General features: G+C 34.7%; 1 protein-coding gene across 4 annotated transcripts in view; it reads right to left on the bottom strand.

The window, feature by feature from the left end:
* The window catches only part of LOC134531097 (polycomb protein Sfmbt), a 225,055-nt gene that overhangs the window by 162,777 nt on the left and 40,235 nt on the right, over positions 1–22,043 (bottom strand). For 3 of the 4 annotated variants that reach the window (XM_063366638.1, XM_063366637.1, XM_063366640.1), the window contains exons 3-4: positions 16,488–16,740; positions 9,100–9,233 (exon numbers count right to left, since the gene is read on the bottom strand). In XM_063366638.1, the coding sequence (XP_063222708.1) occupies positions 9,100–9,233; positions 16,488–16,740 (387 nt within the window). The remainder of the gene's footprint in view (positions 1–9,099; positions 9,234–16,487; positions 16,741–22,043) is intronic. The other variant, XM_063366639.1, reaches the window with a different exon arrangement.

Here is a 22,043-nt window from a genome sequence, read left to right on the forward strand (position 1 = left end):
AAACTGTGAATAATATTTAAATTAATAAATAAACTAATACTAATTGCATAAAATTTACACATCACAAATAATAAAAGTATTACAATTGCCTAACATTTTTGAATAAATAAACAATCAGTTGCAAGCAAATCAGTAATTTAAAATCTCAACAATTGTGTAAAGTACACTCAGTTAAGTCAGGTAGAGCAAACAAGAGATTCTACTGATCAGTTATACCTATGGGTAAAGTATAAGTTGTAAATACACTTTCATTAGCCTCAATTATTCTTATTACTATTGTGAACAAGGTTAGTGGACAGTATGGCTTCATTTGCTAGTGACAGAATTAAGATTAAATTATTTTTACAAAAGTGTATTCTACTATTAAAACTCTCCATTCAACAATATAGTTGAACACAGAACAAATCAATACGTTATGATACACTATGAATGAGAAAATGTACAAAGGTAGGTTTTTGTATGGCTTTATAAATACAGTAGAATCTCGTTATAGCGAGCACGGTAATAGCGAGAACACGGCTATAACGAGGTATTTTTGAGAAATTTACGGCGAGATCGCTTGAAGCGCGCTTTTGTTATTTGTCTGCTTTATCTCCACCCCTCTCGCTCGCCACTAGACATCTTGCCGTTGACGCCTGTCACATTCTTCAGCCGTGCAGTCACCACCTAAGTGCGTGGCTTAAAAATAGAATCCCATCCTCTCTTTCTTTTATCAAACTTCCGTTAGTTATCATTGCCGTGTGAAGACAAAGTTTGAGATTGGAACAGAAACTACGTAAGAAAGTATTTTTTTACAAATAAGAAATATGTATGTTTTTGTTTTTATAATCACGTATTTTCACCTTTTTTTTGGTTATCTTAAAAGAGAGAATATTAAAAAGCCGCTCTAATGAGATTTAATTGTTTCTTGGTTAAGAAAAACTATTAATTATCAAATATTGTTAATTGTTTATATTCTATTTATTATTATTTACGCGACGTCATACTGTACGCGTACGCAATACGACTGGATTCGTTGCTGCAACATAACATAGCATATTATGCGGTATCAGAAGTAACGAGTAACGTAACGATAGTAACGAGTACTAATTGTTATAGTAACGAATACATACGGGTACGCATTTTTTTCGTTACTTTTACACCTCTAGTAGGCACTACCGTATTTATTTCCGAATCGCTAGGGCAGTTTACTTGTAACTTTTGTTTCGGTCAGTTCTTTGGGTATCTGTCCGGGAAAGGGGTAGTGATGGTTTGAGTTTAATCCCAAATTTATTTTCTAAAAAAGTTAACAGGTTTCTTTAAATGAAAAAAGTATAGTTTTTCAGCGACTATTTCGTTTGAGGCGTACGTGCATTGCCGCAGCCGCAATCCTGCTTTTTTGTAAGGAATTAAATCGTCGTGCTACACTAGCACCACCTGTTAGCTACATCCCAAACCAACATGGCCGCCAGCAGACAGCCCGCGTCGACGATAGATAGCAGGACAATGCTGCGTCGGCCGCAGGCTGAGATGCTATGCTTACGTGGCTTGGTAGGGTATTCTGGTTATTTTGACGCAATCGGTGATCGCATCCGTACTTATGGGGTATCGTTTTAAAGAGAATTCACACATCTGCTCACAGAAATTAAGATTTTGTTAATATAACCTGTTGTTTTCCAATTATACTGGTTTAAACACAATTTTAAACTATTTTAGGTTAATTTTTATTTTGTGGGGGCCAAAATTTGTCTAATTCGGTTATAGCGAGGATCAAACCCGGAACCGTGACACCTCGCAATAACGGGACTCTAGTGTATATCACATGGATTAAAACTATTACACTCAATTTATATCATTTCTTAATATATCATTTCTGTCCTCAATTACCCATAAAAAAACTAAAACAAAATGGCAAAAAATGATAGCAGAATTTAAAATTTAATACTTTAGACTTCACCAGATAACTTACATTATTTGAGCAGCATATGTTATTTAGTTTTACCATTACATAACACTTCTGTATTCACATGAAATCAGAAAAAGACAGGAATAAAATATGCGCAACATTAACTATCAATATTTCATAAAAGTAATTTATTTTCACTGGGGTTGAATTAACAATAGTTTTCATATGCACTATTCTTTTCCATTACAGCTATGCTCTGGCTAGAAAATCTTAGGGTAGAGCTCCGAATTGTTACAATCGGATCACTGGGATAAAAACTAGTGTCAATGTTACGTTAACTTGTGTATATAATTAATATTGTTATATTATGAGTTTTCAATAATTTCCAACTGCAAACCTTCACTTAAAAACAGTCTCACAGTTCTCAATTGGTCTCAATCTAAATAAATGACTAAGCATCGTCTAGCGGTTTTATACAATGGAGCGTATATGAGCACAATGACTTATTGCATTCCTGAACACCATAGTATCTTATTATAAACACTATTTCACAATTATTTGAAATATGCCTAGGATAACTAAATAATATTTAAAATTTGTAAGCCAATCATTTTGAGCAACACAAAAAATAACTAATATTAATATAAAGAATTTTAATGGGTAAACTAGAGAAAACACCCCGTCACTTTTAACTTCGGGCATATTAATCACTATGCTTTAGTGAGGCTTAATTTTAAAAGACGCACGACAATATTTCTCATGGCTTAAAACCATTGAAGCCAAGATGGAGCCTTTCAGTTTCCATTAAATATTTCAGGAAAGCGTTTATCTTCATTTGGGACTTTAAACAAATATCAAGTTGGTAACCACAAAATATTGTTCCGTGGGATGTTGAATTTTGTATTCCGATTTCCGTGGATACATGAATCACTGTACTCACAGATAATGCCTGAATGCCTTAAATCCACCAAGTCGGATTCTACAGCAATTGATAAAGGGACCAGATTCTTACGTGATCCTACAGTTAACCCAGAAATAAACATCCTCGAATACTGGAAAACTCAGTCTGCGTGTTCACCCAGGCTACATAAACTGTCCAAAAAATATTTGTGTTCACCACCTGCGACAGTGTTCTCTGAACGTTTGTTCAGCACTGCAGGAAACATGTGTGACCAAAAACGGAATCGTCTTGATCCAGACCGTGTCAAAATCCTTGTTTTTTTAAATAAAAATTTAAAGGGTTAAATAATTCTGCATAGGTAATGTTTAATTTTTTTTCTTAACTTATAAATTATTTTATAATTAACCCTTGAGATCTGGATTCGGATTCGAGGGGTGGATTCAAGGTACTGTCTGGGATTCGAATTCAAGATTCGGATTCTGGAAAAATGGGATTCGACCAATCACTAGTTTTGAAAGTAGTTTTGTTCGTTTAATATAATTGTTTCCAATTAAAATTTGAAATTAATTAAATATTAACATGTGATTATACAAAGTCCAATAAAGTATGGCATAAGAAAATCTCACCACACAAAGTGGATATTTGATTAAACAAGTATTTTTCTTTCTAAAAATCTGAAAATTTAATTTTTACGTTAAAAATTGTGAAAAACTGAAAAATTGGATGGATTTACTGTTTTTACCATATGAGATAATGAAGTCATAAAGTAAAACCTTGTTCAGACATTTTCAAAACTTTTTAACAGAGAAGACTACTTAAAAGGAAAATACATAGTTCAAATTCAGTTGCTTAATAAAAACAAATTTGACTCAAATGACATATTGTATTAACTCAAACATTACATTTACCTATTAATATTGTCAGTGTGCTGGAAAAGTAATACACCCATCCCTCACTTAGCACGACTAACTTGTTCCTAAAAATGCTCGTGTTATTCGAAATCACGTATTCTGAAGCATTAGTTTCCATAAATAGCCAGGCTAATTTATTTCACATGTTCCAAAATTGTGTAGGAATATACTTTACGTACATAAAATAAATGCGTTGAATAACACTCAACTATAAATATGTCACACCATTTACCTTTATTTGCCTCTCATCGCACTTTGTATGACAAATACGACACTGCGTAATGGGAGATACGTGGTTATGTACTTTATCGTCAGTCGGCTGGCTGACTTGCCCACCTGGGCGTGACCTTCAACTCACGTCGCATACTTTTCCAAACCATCCTTTACTGACAGTGAAAGCGATATTACTGTCGGGATAGTTATAATTTAATTCTTCAGAAATTAAAGTTCTTATTCGCGTATCACCACCTGATTCACACCAATCCTGTCAAGCCAATTATTTTTCATTGCAACATTCATTTAACAACCTTTTCAACGTGAATTATCTGTTCATTTTTGTTTCGGTATCTAATGTAAATATATTCCCACTAGTACAAACAGCATCATACTTATATAAACTTTTGGTAAGAGTCCTTATTTCGTACGATTGTGCGCACAGTTGACTTGCTTAAAACTAAAGTGTGACCAATAAAGGCGTGGCCTTCATGACAATCTGTGCACCGTAATACTTCTAGTTTTGTCTCAAATACTTGAATGCGATGCATTATGAGTAGGGCCTGGAATTTTTCACGATCGCGAATTTTGCATGAAAACGCAAAAAGTAAGTACATTCACGAAAACCACAACATTTCTATATTACACTGCGAATATATCCCCGAAAAGTACCATTATTTGCAGATCACTAATACTCACGCAAGGTTTAAGTATCCTTTAACCCAAGTCTTGTGTTTCAGCATAATTACCTTATTTTTACACAAGCTGTGTTCGTGTATGGTTTTGATGCTCAAAATTGATCTCGGGTATAGTTCGCACTAAGTTTCTTCTCATTTATGCGCCGGGGTTTGTTCACGTGGCAACCCCATGTTCCTCCACTCCATTATGCCAATACCGTATTTATTGAATGCAAGAAAACTCAAACCTTTGCACTCTACAAAAAATAAAAATAATATGATGCCGAATTCTAAACTACTGTGCACACTTGGTCGGATATGAGAACGCAATTATTGTATTTTGCGAAAAGTGTATAAAATATTATATCAAAGCAAAATAATAACCTAATATCTTGTATTTATCCAAGTTGCGTCATATACGGTAAAATGTAAACAAAACAAACCTGGTTTGTCCAGGTTAGCCAACATAGCTTCTACTAACTTCTCACTTAAGCGAATGCTTTCTTAACGAAGATCATACATTTTCCAGACTGTGAGAAGTTTTGTTTTGTGTAAAGCTAAACATATATGTTAGTGGCTAACGAATTTATCTTACCGTAGTTGTTTATTTTGTGTAACTTCGTAAATAGCAAGAGAATAAGCAAATAATGATTTTGCAAGTACGAAATTAGTCTGCGCAGCGAGATTGGGAGGGTGCGGGCATGCATGACTATCATGCAGCCAGCATCTGTTGTTGACGTCACGAGCTGCGACAGCATTCCCAACGTAGTGGCATTCCACTGCTGATATTTATTCGCGCGCCAAGTTTAGTTGATTGTTTTCGTAACAGCCTGAATGTAGTATGTTGCAACATATTTCTGTCTAGAGTTTGAAAATGCCGAATAATACTTTGAGTGCTCGAGACCGAGTATATCAGTATCAGAAACATGGGTTTTATTGTACTGACAATAGCACAGTGATGTGCAAATTTTGCAACTGTAAGGTTTCAAGGGAAAGAAAAGATTCCATTGACAAACACCTAAAGTCGGCTAAGCATGTGGCATCAGCAGCCAAAAAAAAAGAAAATTTGAAGTTGCAAACATCTATAGCAACGTGTTTAAGTAGTGTAGAAATTAGGAAAAAAACTGTGGAGCATTTGGGTAAACGTTTGACTGAAACATTTGTGAAAGCCAACATTCCACTAGAGAAACTGGAAAATGAACACATTAAGTTCATGAACGAATTCATAGAAGGTAGGTAGTTATTTCTTCTTTTTACTACTTATTTAAATTGTGATAAAATAATTATCCCGGTGTAAGGGTACACTTAAGTCCATATGGCATCCGTGTGCAAATGCAGACAGCGAAAGGTTTTTTTTCAAAGTATAACAATGTTCTTTCTGATCATCGCCACAGCCTCTCTCAGGAAAACTTACAATTACTACGTGAAATGTGTTTTGAAGTATAATAGATTGTTAAGTACTCTGCTTTAACACTGTGTTTTCTATAGTTTGCACATATGAATTTTCTTTAAATGTCTGTTTTGTGTAACTGTTTTGGATTTAATTGACTGTTATTATGCATATTAGTCTATTCCTCGTATACATGGATTGTTTATTAAATATGTAAACTATTATATTCAATAACTGCAAAATTTAGTCAACATTTAAAATACCTGTAAAATTTCCATTGCAAAACCAAAATACCGACTTTAAACCACAGCTTTTCTAATCTGAAAGTACCGCTTTTTGCATACTGAAAACACCTCAATTTTCCAGGCCCTAATTATGAGTGATCAAGCACGTACAGTTACCGGCAGCTCAATGGGCAGACGTTGCATTTTTTTGAGTGAATTCCCTGCCACTGGCTAGACTGAGTTCACGGCCTGATTCGTGGCCAGGCGACAACGGTACGGCACGGTGGCACACACGTGGACGTAAAAAACATTTGGTTCTTTACACTTCATAGCCCTCATTTTAACTTGCCACAGCTGATGTTTGTACAACAGCCGATAGCGTAGACAGACCTGCGTGCGATTCTCTTCCCCCCCTCCCTTGTTCGTCCAAATGTATCCCACAGCACATGTTCACAAAAGTTGTAACAGACTTTGTGGCGTCGTGCTCAACTTTTTTTTTCCTGCCGAGATTTTGTGCTAACTGAAGTTACAGACGTGCTATTTGAGACTGGGGCAGTAAAATTAAAATCGTGCTAAATGAATTCACACAATCTGAAGCCGTGCTAAGTGAGGGATAGGTGTACAAGTATATTATTTAATCTAAATTTAATTCAATAACCATAGCAAAAAAACTTTATCAAAACAACACTAGCAAAAAAACAGTAACTTAACATTCACTGTTTTGAAAAATATTGGGTCAGAGTTGTTTGTTTAAACACATTTTCAGACTGACGCATCACAAAATTGTCCAATTCCCAGAAGCTCTTCCTCATGTTATATGGAACATTTTGTGTATATACCAACCTTCATTTTTTTTACACTTTCACGAACGAAACACTAGTAGCCAAAAGTTGGTCCTGCTTCATCATGATTCCGTTCAAAGTAGACGGCGGCATCCCAAGTTTTTTTTAAATTACTCACTCTTGGTATCAACTTGCTTCAACTTCCGATATTATTTTCAGTTTTTCCTTCAAACGATAATGCCTTTAAAGGATCCTCCACTACTTGTAGATGTTATTATGCACTGTTTTTCACAACATAAAAATTTATTATGCTTAATAACCTTAACATTAATATTAAAAAGATTGCAAAACAAAACCCCTTATTTACACGTTATCAATTATTTTTTACAATAAAATCCAAACAGGTAAATAAGTACTGGCAGGATAATTTGGTTTGCTGTGTATTCATCACGTGGTATAACTTGAATAGGAAAAATTGAAAAGCCTCTCAGTCTATATGAATGCAAGAAGATGATTGGTCTAAAAATTCACTTGTAACAGCTACAGTGTGTGGCACAGGTTTCGACGGTCGTGTATGTTTATAATTCGTCAAATATTATGCCTCAAATGGGGAAAATGGCGTGCAGATGGAACAGCCTCTCAGTCTATACAAATGCAAATGATTGGTCAAAAGATTTTTTTGTAACAGCGTGTGGCACGGAAAAGGTTTTGACGGTCATGTGCAGTACAAATTAGTTCATTATCGTTTGGAAAATTTCTTTTATTTCACATTTCTTTTAGTTAATAATAAAGAGAATTTAAAGATAGTTTAGAGAGTTTAAAGATAAACTTTTTTTTCTCCACATACGGGAAGCATCTATTAATGCAAACGTTATAAATGGGATAAATTAACATAGGGATGTATGGAAGTGATCAAGGGAATAATTTTGTGAACTTAATAAGCAGGAAAACATATTATGCAGGAACGTCTTAAGCGAGTTTTACTGTAGTTAATGTATAAAAACGTAAGCATCTCTTGATATTTTATTAGTGTTTTGTATATTTGCTTCAATGAAATAATATATTATTATTATTATTATTTTATTTTTTTAAAAGACCTGGTCCCTAGAAATATATAAAAGCGAGGTTCTACTGTAGATTAATTTGTTGTGTCAGTCATGTATCAGTCAGAATAAGCCATGTAACCACCCTAAAAGCATTTTTTTTACAACTTGATTCCATAACATTGAGATTACTCTACTATCTTTCAATTTAATATGACAGTATCATACAGATAAACCATCCTAAATAAATTCTCTAAATGATGATGATAACCAAATCAAAATTCTTTATGTAGTTTATGAAAGAAAACGAACAGACAGACGCAGATAGCGACTGTTTTATATTATCTAAAGCTGTGTCTGTTAATATTTTATAATATTTAATACATGGTTGCACTCTTATTAAGTAATCAATTAAATCATGATATTTAAAACTATTCATTAATTTCAAAAATAATTTTCCGTACTTAATATTTGAATAATATTGAACTAACAAAAAATTTTCATTTCAGGTGTCATTAAAGGAATGATATACGTAACTTGCATTACATGGTAAATCATCTCAACTAAAACTAAATTTGTGTTTAATACTTACTAAAAGTTTTTATAATTATTTTTATTATATTTATGCAATTTATTTTTATTTTAACATCCCATCAACAGCGAAGTACTTAGACACGTACACTCAACATTACAGTTCATGAGGCTTGGGAAAAAATTTGCAATGGACTTGATAAAGGAACCATCCCATGGAGTGATCTGGAATGTTACGGAGGCTGGCCTGAGTGGAATTGGAACCGGAGTCCTCTAGAATCCAAGACCAGTGTCTCCCTTTAACTAAGAAAGTAACTGTCAACATATTAACAGGGCTTAATGAGTAGGTGCAATATTATTGAAAAATACAGTCATAAATTATATATCAGTTTGTAGAAAAATTAAAAAATGCATAAGATAACTTTAAAGCAAGATTATTGTAACTTAAGATTCTTGCTTCATGACCTAGCTATTAATAAAATTCCAAAAATTATTTTATAGTTTTCAGTCATAATGTTCCAATTTGGCCCAGTTCTACTTACGTTGGTAGTCTGCTGTTTTGCTTTTAGTCTCTCTATCTCCTGGAACTCTCTGGAGCAGAGTAAACTACAAAACCGCCGCTCCTTGGTGTAGAATGCATGCTTCACTCCTATCGCCCCACAGTGTGCACACACAGCTGTAACATCAGTACGTTACCTTATTTTCATCAATCTCATTTTACTAACTTAACTGTGGAAAAACAAATCTATTCCAATACCTAAAACAAAGTAAATATCTATATTCTAAATATAATACTTAAATTTTTCTACGGTAAAATTCCCCAAACTAATCATCTTAATATGAATTTGATAAGAATAACAAAATTAACAGTTGATAAACTGTTGTATTTTCACTAGGGTAATCCTGAAATAGTTTATAGTTCTTTTAAGTCAACCATATGAAAATTAAAATATAATACTTGTTTGCATTTCAAAGATTATGTTTCACATTATGATCAATTAAAAATTTAAACCAAAATTACTGAATGACATGTAATTTCATGAGGTAAACACTCCAAATTTAATTGAAGCTTTTTACCAATTGGTCAGATCAAAATTAACCTAGTTGAAACCCTGAGAATGCTTAATTTCATGATCAATTTAAGAAAAAGTTTTAAATATTCAATTTTAAAAAGTCCAAACTATGTAATTTTTAAATAGCTTGTAACACATAATATAGACTAAGACTTATTTATTGTTTTACCAAAATATATATAAAGAATTTGTACTTGACTCAAGTAATGCTAGTTGAAACAACATCAAAAAATCATTGGCATGCCCAAATTCCTTAACTGCAACAGTTTAGAGCAGCAACTGCCAACACCACTCTTAGCAAGTGCCATATTTTATTTTTGAAACTAATCAGAGGGTCTGAAATAGATTTCTTCTCGAGAACATTTTAGAATTTCGAGAATTTGTATTGCTTAGCTCCGATTGTCTACTTATGCATTTAAATAATGCGAAGTTTTTACTTACACGTAAAAAAAAGAGCTACCAGGTGCTTAAAATAAAAACTTGAATCAGTTACCACATGCCGACATAACACAGTGTATGTTCTATCATTTATTTTCCACGTTACCGTAAATTTTTTTCAAAACAGTGACATTTCACAATTCTAACGAACACCAATACATGTCGCACTTTAAGAATATACCATATTTTGAAAGAACATCGCTTGGATCGCTAGAAACAACGCCACGGATACGGCAAGAAGTGAACACTCACTGTTGTTTGTGTGTCCCGTAATCTATTTGTTTTTTTTTCTTTTTGGGGTTAAGTTTAGTTTAAATTACCGGGAAATAAAGGATCGTACCAGTTTTTTTTTTGCGCTAATACATGTAATTATTAGAATGGCTGATAGTTCTGGAAATGTTCAAGACCGTAAATTGTCGCACATTTGGAAATTTTATGAAAAACGAAAGGGTGAGGGTGAGTGCAAAGTGTGCAAAAAACGTATTCAGACGCCGACTTGTTCAACAAGTGGTCTCTTGCGACTCTTGAAACTTCATCCAGCCGCCGAAAAGGATTATTTGGAATTAACAAAGGAAAAAGCTACAAAACAAAAAGAAAATTCTTATAGACAGTTATCAATCCAAGACTGCGTCACAAAGAAACAAAAAGTTAGCGAAGCTAGAAAAAACATAATTGACAGGAAAATTGGTGTAATGATGGCACGTGATTTTCAGCCCTACAGCATTGTAGAGGATCGCGGATTTAAAGGACTGCTCAATGAATTAGAACCAGGTTATGAAGTACCACCTTGCACTATATTTTCCAGGTCTATTGTAACAAAAATTTACTGTGAAGAAAAAGCCAAACTTGCAGAAGAAATAAAAGAGATGTTGATGATGGACTTCAGTCTGTTTCGTTTACTACTGACATGTGGTCATCCGCAAGACAGGACAGTTTTATTTCTCTCACAAGACACTATTTGACAAAAGACTTTGAGTTTGAAATATCATGTCCTTGGAAATTACCACTTTTCAGGTTCCCACACTGCTCTGGCAATACAAGAAAAGCTGACAGCAGCTATAGACGAATTGAATTTTCCCACCAATTCAAATCCATTGTACATAGTTACAGATAATGCTAAGAATTTCACAGCTGCCATAAACAAAACATCATGGATTCACACACGGTGTTTTGCCCAAACACTACAGTTGGCAGTTCAAGATGCTAAAAGTGAACACAATGTTGCAGACCTTCTAGCAAAAGGTCGGGCAATCGTGGGACATTATCGCCACAGCAATATTGCTCGAGAAAGGTTTCATGCTCTGCAGCTAAAGTTGAACAAACCTGTACACGAGCTGTTACCAATGGTGCCGACAAGATGGAACAGTGAGTTTACAATGCTCTCCCGCCTTGTTGAGCAGCAGGTACCCTTATCTGCAGATCTAGGATATTCTTCAGTAGAAAATTTCACATTGAGTGAGTGGAAGCTTGCTGCTAATGTAGTAAGTGTGTTATAGCCAATAGAACAGCCAATAGAACAAGCCACAACAGAGCTGTGTTACTCTAAATTTCCCACTATCTCTTCCAAAATATCTTTGCTGTATGGCATTGAGGCAACACTTTCTAACTATGTTGAAGATCAAAGTAACCCTGGAATTGCATTTGCTATCTCTCTTCAGAAAAGTATTAAATCTAAGTTTCTGTTGTACACAACAGTAAAAGAAGACATGATTGCAATGGTACTTGACCCACGATTCAAAAACATTTTGCTGCAAGACCACGAAAATCTTATTTGTGTGCAGCATATTACTTCAGATCTCAAAGTGGTTGTTGATAATAAAACAGCACCTGTTCCAGAAGAAAATCCATCAGATACAGTTGAAGCCACCTGTTCTCTGTGGAATACTTTTGAACATCTGAAGAAATCAAGCTGTTCCTCAGTAAAGTCACCAAGAGTTGAAAATGAACTTACCATTTATCTTGGTGAAAATGTTATCCCCCAATCAAACGACCCTCTTATGTGGTGGCAGCAGAACCAGTCACGTTTCCTTGCTCTTGCCAGAGCCGCAAGAAAATATTTGGCCATACTAGCCATGCAGGTGGAAAGCGAAAGGCTTTTCAGCAGTGCTGGTAACACTGTTACATCCAGAAGAGAGAATCTGTTGGCCGAAAATATAGAGCAGCTTGTCTTTTTAAACAGCAGATTTTAAATGTGAGCTACCAAATAAAGTTGACTGTTTTCAATAATAGACCTATTGAAATGCTCATGTGACTACAGTGCAGGCCTATTTATTTTTGTGGATTCATTTTAGTAAATGTATATTCTATAGCATATATGTAGTCCTTTCATTTCTTTCATTAAATAGCTAATACATGTAAAACTGTTGATATTTGCACATCAAGAATTACAAGAACTCAAGAGGTAAGAGTAGGGTGGGCCCCGAATTTATTGCATCTAAAATCTCATTGAGGATAACTTCACTGACACCAAATTGCAATTTTGAAATAAGAAAAAAAAACTGAATTTTCATTCTCGTCTCGATTCTAGAGAATTTTAGTAATTGTCTCGATCCTCGTCTCGGTGTTTGAAAAGGACTTCTCGCACATCTCTAGTCTGAAATATGATTAATATTAAATCTTCCACAATTATTTATATCTTTTGTTCAGTAGAAGCCATTAATAGTGGCATGTGGCAACGAAACAAAAACATGGTTCGTACTCTCTTAGGTCATTAAAAAATAAGGACTTTTAAGGACTTCTAAGGACTTGATTATAGTATTTTTAAGGACATTTTAGCATTGATCTACAAGTTTTAAAACAAGAATATTCTGCACGTTGGCAAAAAATGTATTAATATAACAAAGAAATCAAGTGGTGTAAGTACTAATTATACATAGTCATGCAGTTTAAAATAGGCCTAAACAAACGCCTTGAACTTACCAATTTAAAAATACTTTGCGAACACAAACTTTCTTATATGTTGATCGACTTGATAGTAAAAAAATTATAATACAACATTTACACATTTAACAGTTTTCACCAAAGTGTTCGTAGCTCCATGATAAGACGGCACTAGTGTGAATCAATAGTCAAGTACTTTATATGAAATTAGTTTGAAACCAGGTCTATTTAGTCAGATTTTGCAAGTCACTAATTTTAGTTTTGAGATCACTCAGCTCCTGCTTCTTTACAGAGATTTCTTTCCTAACAGCATTGCACTTGATAAACAGTTCAATATTTCTGGAAGTTTCTGCTTTTTGTGAAAGATTATTAACTGATGTTTCAGATGTGTCAATTTCCTTCTCCAAAAGAACCCTCCTCTTTTTCAAAACTTCAATTTCATCAAACATTTCCTTTCTCTTCTCCTGTGCACTGGCAGCAATTTTCTTGGCACGTTCCTCCTCCAAATGCTGCATATATTTCATTCGGGCAGATGATGCAGACGCCCTCAATTCTTTGGTAATAGGTATGTCATGTATGGTACCACAGTAAGTGATGTAGTCATGTACAGTGCGGCGGGCTACATAAGACGATTCCTTCAGATTTTCAACTTCTAAGGCTTTGTTGATGGAAAAACCTCTTTCCACTGATGCATGTCCATGTGAGAGAATTAGCAACATTTTAATGACATTCCATACCTTTCCATATGCTGTTCTTAAAAAATAGCCACTAAGGAAGCTGTCAAGACCTTCATTCCTATCATAGTTCAGGAACTCTGATGATGATGGTCCAACAACATTCTCTAGGAAGTCATTGAACTGTATTAAAATATCATCACAATCCTCTGCTGCAATCGCTTTCTTTTGTACAAAATATGTAAGAACACACTTCATTTTACGACTACAGCTAGCAGAATCTCTTGCCATTTGTGATGGATCAATACAGGCTGCATTCCTCACAAGTGAATAATTTACAGGACACTTAGCCATCAAACTCTCCAACATAGTCAAAACAAACTTTTGGCACTCATACTTTAGAACCACTACTTGCTTTTCTGTTACCTGTTGTTTAAAGAGTTTCTCTTTCAGAAGTTTATCTCCAACAAACCCTACACTAACATCACTTGCTGAAGCATGGAAACTTTTGCTTGAAAAATCAAACTTGCTCAATTTTTCAACACTAGAAATACGATCAAAATGAGCAGGTTTCAAGACTTTGTACAGTTGAACACACTTTTTTACAAGTTGAAGAACATCCTGTGCGAAGAAGGGTAACAATGGTTTGTCACTCTGGTATTTTTCCAAAAATGGCTTTAGAACTTTTGCCACGGAGAGAAAAAAATTGAGCTTCACAGTCATCAGGTTATCTTGTGTTGCTCCAGCGACAACACCGAAGGACTTGCATGTCACTTTTGAAAGTACACCTTTTTCAACTTTTCCCACATACTCTGTTACATCATTCCAAACTTCTAATGCCCGTTCAGCTGATGGAACATTTTCCAACCAGCGGCAGCTGCAAAATTTGACTGGCATTTTATGTGTTGTGGATAATTTTTCAAAGTCATCCCTTCGTGCTGGGGCATCTTTGAACAAAGAGTAAAGAGATGTCAGAACAGATGAAATACCCCACTCTGTTGCAGATTCGCCCTTTTTGAATGAATTATTCAAAGTGTGAAGCCCACAAGAACCAACATCAATGCACTCAAAATTAAACTCTTTTCTCATGTTTTCCTGCAACAGTTTGAAAAACTTCCAATTAACTGATGGTCCATCCATTGATACCTGAATCAATTTTGATAAATCAAGCTTCTCTGTACATTTGTAAAACGCCTTCAGTAAATCATCAGCTGTGGCATGACCAATGAAAGCTGAAGTAACATAACGTGTTCTCACTGAATTGTCAGTATGCCAGAATCTAATATGGATGTCCATTTGTTTTTGCTGGGTGCTTTTATTCAGTGTTTCGTCAAACAGCAAGACATAGTGACTAGTGTCCTGAAAAGATTTGAATAAAAGTGTCTGGAAATGGGGAGCCAAACCAAAATGACACAAATATGCCACTTTCTTTTCACCGCAAGAGAACTGTCGTGCGACTAAACTGTCTGGAAACATTCTAGCAAAAAGTTGAGATGAATCCTCACAAGACTTGTACGAATAGTTATTACAAATACACTTTAAAGTCCACAAAATTTCTGCATCCAGAACGTCTTTCCCAGTGGTAAACAAATTCAAACTACCACTTGCTTCTGTAGCTGACTTGCATACACCTGCAGCATTTGAGGTTGAAGAAGTTTGATTAGGTAAGTTCATGGGACTGAAAAACTCTTTTATCGCAACGGTCTTGGTTTTCTCTTCAACTAATGAAGAGTGCTTCGACACTAATAAAAAAAATTTCGAAAATACATAAGTTATTTTACATTTATAACAGACATATTAATACAACAAAAAACATTCAATACCAACTACATTGTTTTCAAATAAAATGTTAACCTTATTAATGTACTTCGTTATGCATTGGGTGAAAATAATCCCACCGCACACAAATCCAACAACTTCCAATACCACTCACAAATTCATATTTTCGTTTTTAATTATTTATACATGAAACAATTTAACTTATGTAGACATACAAAAATGTAAGACAACCAAAAAATTTTCATGAAAAACCTATAAAAATACACGCGTCTCACCTGCCATGTGTGCTTTCAAAGCCGATTCGCCCATATTCCCTATATCGAAAACTTTACAGCACAATCGGCATCTTGCTTTGTGCTTGTCTGGGTCACGGGAAAGCCACTTTTTGTACTGCTCTTTTTCGAGCCAAAGTATGTTAAAGACACACTTCCCCGGCATCACGGTCAAGATAAATTCACTAGCAGATAACCTTTCTCACAAGAAAAAACAATCACACCAAGTCAAAACAACGAAACTTCTGCATTTACGCGCCAAAACACTAACACAGCTACTACAGCGCGCTCTGTTCAGTAGTTATGAGCACTATAAGCCGGTAAACCGATAATTCCGGTATATTTTGTGCACTAACAAAAGTATTCTGGTACATCGTACGACATTTACTAAGCTATTCGGCCCAATATTTGTACCATAAAAACATAGTCGTACTACCGTTACGTAACATCCAATGCGTAACAAAGGAAAAAGTAACTTCTAAAGTCAACATGACAAACGTAAAAAAGTAAGCACTTTTAAGGGCCCTTAAAAACAGTATTCAAAAATAAGGACTTTTTAAGGACTTCTAAGGACCGTACGAACCCTGAAAAAAAATGTCTTTATAGTATTTACAATAGTAAAAAACTTTTAAATGTACAAATTATAAATATGAAACAAAAAATAGAATACTAAAATTTAAATAATGTTTTTCTATATTTTTGTAGAAATATTATGGCTTCCTAAAAGTGTTTTGTGACACTTTATTTAAGTGCAAACAAAGATGGCTAACGCACGACAGCAGTCCCGATAGGGCCGGCTCAGAGAATCACCCACCCATGCCCTCCTTCAGAATGGGTATGACGCTGGGGTCAGTGTCCTTCTGGTAGGCGATGGGCGTCTGCAGCTTGAGCGCCGGGTGGAAGATGGGCCGTATCTTGCGGTTGCTGTTGTTCATGAGCTCGTCCATGGAGGCAGAGTAGCCGGCATCGGGCGGCGTGAGGGCCGCCTGGGCGGGCGAGGCAACCACCTGTGGCATCTCCTCCCCGAACTGGTCGTACTCCTCCAGCATCATGTAGCCACCCATCTCCTGCACCGAGACCACACCCACTCACAGCTTCCAGAGCTCCAGTACCCTTGCACCACAACCTGCAGGCACAATACAAAACTGTGCTCACACACTTAATGTTTTTCTTATTTATGAGAATGGGGAAAAAAATTTACCAGCAATCAGTTTCAAACACAAAACTATTAAAAAAATGAGGGTAGTATGCTGCTAACTTATCTAGGTATTGTACACGCAGTATTTGGGTAGGACTTTTTTTTTATGGTTGATTTCAAAAGTGTTCGGACAAGCCAAAATGAGTTCATAGTACACCAATGAAATAAGGGCTTAATATCTCTTTGACACTGAGATCATTAGAGACCAAGTGGCATGAGATGAGAATAAAGCATAAACAGTATGAACGGGTGAGTGGAATAAAAAAAAAAGGATCCCAACAAAACCCACTGGCTCACTGCAACATGAGCCATGTTTACCACTTGCAGGGTGTCTACCAGATCTAGTAAATGAAATTCCCTGATTTTTCCAGGTTTTCCAGGTCTAAAACTGAATTTTTCCAGGTTTTCTTGAACACAATTACGACATTCCACATAAAACTGCATAACAGTAACTGAAAAAACTGCATAACCGTAACTGAAAAAACTGCATGACAGTACATTGACAGATTTCAAAGTATTTCAACTCACTTAAATTGGTAAAAAAATTAACTTCACACACTTACTTTTGCAAAAACATTAGTAAAAGAAAGCTCCCATCAATTTCGCAGTGACTCAACTTTTGCGTCTATTGCACTTGCTTCAGAACGAGCCAAATCCAACACTCGAGCCTTCTTCAACTGCAATGTCTTGATCTCCTCTTCAACTCTTCTTTTTTTTTTGCCTTCTTCTTGTCTGTAGCTTCCTTTTCTTTTTGTATTGTTTGCAGGGCTTCCTTATGCCTACAACTAGCATTTCTTACATACTGTAACATGGACTTCGTGATATCAACATGCTCTACGCCTCCAGAACATTGAACAAAGTCATTCACTTGTCTTTGTGCAATCAGTGTTTCTTCCTGCAAGTTTTCAGTCAGCAGATTAGAATTCACTGAAAATCCTCTTTCCAATGATGCATTTCCATGGGAAAGTACCAACATCATCCTCACAAACTTTAGAAGGCCTGTTTTGGTAGCTACTGTATGTGCCTTAAGAATGAGCATCCACAAGTGATCAAGGCGCCCGTCTTCTCGAGAAAAAGACAAGAACAGTTCTTCAGAATCTTGCGAGGAACATACCAAATGATATGATCACTCAATGTTATCAGCTTCTTGTCCTGATAGCCACCAGTTTCGAAGACAACATTCTAAACTGTACGTCACACGCTGTTTCCTCACACCCGAATTTAAAACCACAGATGGACATAAGCAGGTAAGATTGTACTTCAGGGGACTTTTGTCTTGAAGTTTTTTTACCATAACCTTTGGACAAGTCCTAACATCATTTTTCAGTAACAGGAAAGACTTTTCTGGTACTTTCTCTTTCTTGATGGCATGGTGTAATGCATAAGCCAACTTGATATTGTTAGCAGTCAATAGATTTTCCTGGTTATCTACATCCAATCGAGATACATTGCGTTTCTCCCTAAAGCTCTTCAGTACCTCTGGTTTCACAAACTTTCCTGCCAAAGCTAATAAAATGTCTACCAGTGAATCATAGAGAAAAGGTGCCATGGGTGCTTCACTTTGGAACATTGTGAGAAACAATTCCAGCTCTGATGCCAAAGAGTAGAATAATGTCAATTTTACTTTCTTCAAGAGCACTTTTCACTACACTGAAAGACACAGATGAAATAGAAACTTCACTAACAAATTTCTTTAGGTGGGGTAACGTTTTCATGGCACGCCCAGCAACTGCAGTATTCCATCTGATTGCACAAAATTTCTTGGAAAAAAGCTTTGATCCAGTTATTCTAATGTAATCTGCCCTCCTTGCAGGTACATGCTTAAACAAATAGTAACTGTGCCTCAAAAAACTAACAACATCCCATTGTGTAGCAGAAATTCCAGTTTTGAAAGCACCATGGACCGTATGAAGCCCACAGCTAGCAATGATGACGAATCTTCACCAAAAGTGTCTGTGATACATATTTTCAAAGCTAACAAAAATGCCCAGTTTACGTTGGGGGCATACATAGATACTTAAAATTAAATGCACCTGTCGGTATAATCTGAACGTGGGAAGCAATGTTGCAGCACGTCACTTCAGCAGGATAACAGACCAGCTTGAACCAGATTGTATCACGTGATTTGACGCCACTTCCGAATCTGATGTTAAATAAAATAAAATGGACGTGTGAACTGTTCGTTATTTGCCATTCAAAAATAAAAATGGGAGGGGATAAACTTGATGCTATGTCAATGAAAGCTGATCAATAAACAAAAAATGTATTGCCAACTTCAACCTACCAAACAAAATTCCCTGATTACAATATTCCCTGATTTTTCCCTGATTATTCCCTGATTACAATATTCCCTGATTTTTCCAGGTTTTCCAGGGTCGGTAGACACCCTGCACTTGTGAAAAACTCAGGTTTGATGCTGCTAAAGCATATAAAAGCATAAACCACCAAGCAATAAACCACTTAAAAAAAAACAGACTTCAAAATACACATAAGTAACATTAGTTCACTAAAAAGCAAAAAATTAATTTTTACACCAAATTAAGACTTCATTTTTTTTTTCCATATTGTTATTAGGATCTTAATGTTTAGTATATAATTATTGTTTTTATAATTTTGACTTCAGGGCCAAGTAAAATAAAAAACAGCACGTGTTAATCTGTACATGTGATAAAAGTGAAACTTCCCTGGCATTTCAAACCTCTACTAATATATCTTTGGCCAAATACCTATTCTCTGCCCTGTCTGCATCAGAAGTTTCACAAAAATGTTATATTACATATCGGCATTGAAATTTTAATCTCATTGCACCAAAAGAAGTTTCAATTCTAAAGTACACTATAATTATTATTGATAGTCACTAAATTTCAACAACTATTTAAAATCAGCTTTAATGCTAGTTAGGAAACAACTGTAACTAGGAGCATGGGCACAGTGATTGGCATGATTTCCAAACAGTGACCGGTATTTAATTCTGTAGTCATTGCTTTAAGTCTTTTAGTCATGTTGTTTGTGTGTGTTTGCGATAAATAATGGATGCTATAAATATATATCAAATATAATACAAGCAAGATATATAATTGTAACATTACACTAGGCACCAAATTCAAAATTATAAAACAATTAATAATTACATAATAAACAACAGGTTCCTAATTTCAATACAGAAAAAAAAATTAAGTATTAATTTGATGTATAAAACTGTTTTTTTGCTTTTTACTGAACTTATGTTAATTTTGTGTATTTTTAAGTCTTTTTCTTAAAATTGTTTATTTTTCAAATTTTAATCATTGACAGACCTTGTAAAGACACTTATCTAATGAACAAAAAACGATGGCTAGTTGAAACTGAAGATGAAAGATGGAAACACTTAGAATAGAATCATAATACTAAAAGATATAAGAATAAAAGTACACAGGTACTATAAAATAGATTGTCAGGTGTGAGAGTTGATAAGAAACGAAAGTCAAGAAGATCAAGACATCACTTTAACATGATTTATTGATATAACAAATGAAGATGCTGAACACCGTGCTCATGAACTTAGTTTAATTCGCAAAACAGAGGAAGATAATGCTAGTCATTTAAATTTGATTCATGAGCGGCTAGCCAATGAATCTGATGAACAGCAACCACAACAATTAAGCACATTACGTAATTATTCTTCACAAAGAGTACTTAATGAAACTTCAGAAGAAAGGGACAGTAAATTAAATAATTTAAGATAAGCAGCACACAGTTCAAGAAATATATTGTGTGTTGAACAATTTTGAACAGACATTAACGTTTTTGAAGATGTACCATGTGTTGTATGCAAAAATGACTTAATCTGCAACAGTGTGTTAAATTGCCTCCAGAATTAGTTTCGCTCATTAGGATAGTGATATGTTCTTGATGCTCAAATACTATTTAAAACGTTAAGTTCCACCACCACCTTATTGGAATAAGATGGGAGTTGCTACTGTACGGACATGAATTAGCCATATGTATTACTCAAACCAAAATTTGTGGAAGTTACATTCATGACTGGAGTTGCTGCTCGACATATTTGGCAACACACTTTATTCCGTACTTTTACTTCCTATCAAAAAAGACAACAACATGACATTTAAACATTTGACTGGACAGGAGCTTCAACAAGAGATATGCAAGTGGCACCATATAAATTGACTAATCACTGATGAAATTAAAATAGTCTCTTACAAGAATTTGAGAATTATACATTTATATCTACGGCAATTAAAAAAAATATATATATAAATTATTTGGCTGAGCAAACATCTTCCTCTTTGGTGACATTATGCAACTGCCTCCCGTCAAAGTTTTTTTTTTTTTAAACCATATTGTTTTGCAAAAGAAATTAATTTGTGGCATCAGTTTTCATTTTGTGAGCTGACAATAAATATGCATTAACGAAACAATACTGAATTCATTGATCTGTTAATTAATTTCAGAGTTTGTGAATTAACTACCAATCAGATGCCATTGCTATGTAAACGTCACAAAATATCTTTAACAGGGGAGTTTTCTGACAGAGTTGCAGTTCGAATCTATCTTACTGTGAAACAAGTGAATGCTTACAACAATAAACAATCTAAACATCCTGTATGGTTCTTTAACAAGTTAATTAAGTTTTCAAATCAAAGAAACATTTCCATAAACTCTACAAACGAAGTAAAAATATGTACAATTATTAATTGGTTTTCTCAATTTCGTAAACAAGTGAAATTTTTAATTAATAGACACATAATCCACGGGTCTAAAACAATTAACAACATCAAGCATAATCCAAAACCAAATGTTTGGATTATTTATAATTAATGACTGATGGTTCTAGTTACAATCACCAAGTCCCTATAATGGACACATGTCTTGATACTATATTTGTTCCTAATATTATAGAAAGTCTTGTACTATGGGGTATTAAGAATTTAAAATCTTCTAGATCAGCCGCTACCAACAGGATACCTAATTTCATTCTAAAAAGTTATTCTCATTTACTTGCCCCTCTTTTAATAATATATACAAATCTAGTCTAAAATCTTAAGTTTTACAGTTTAAATGGAAAATTGCAAAAATAATTCCTATTCACAAAAATGGTTCAAAATTATCTATTTCAAATTATAAACCATCTCTTTGCTTAATGGTTATTCAAAAGTTTTTGAAAAAAAATAT

The sequence above is a fragment of the Bacillus rossius genome, chromosome 3 (genome assembly GCF_032445375.1).
Source record: "Bacillus rossius redtenbacheri isolate Brsri chromosome 3, Brsri_v3, whole genome shotgun sequence".
Classification (NCBI taxonomy): domain Eukaryota; kingdom Metazoa; phylum Arthropoda; class Insecta; order Phasmatodea; family Bacillidae; genus Bacillus; species Bacillus rossius.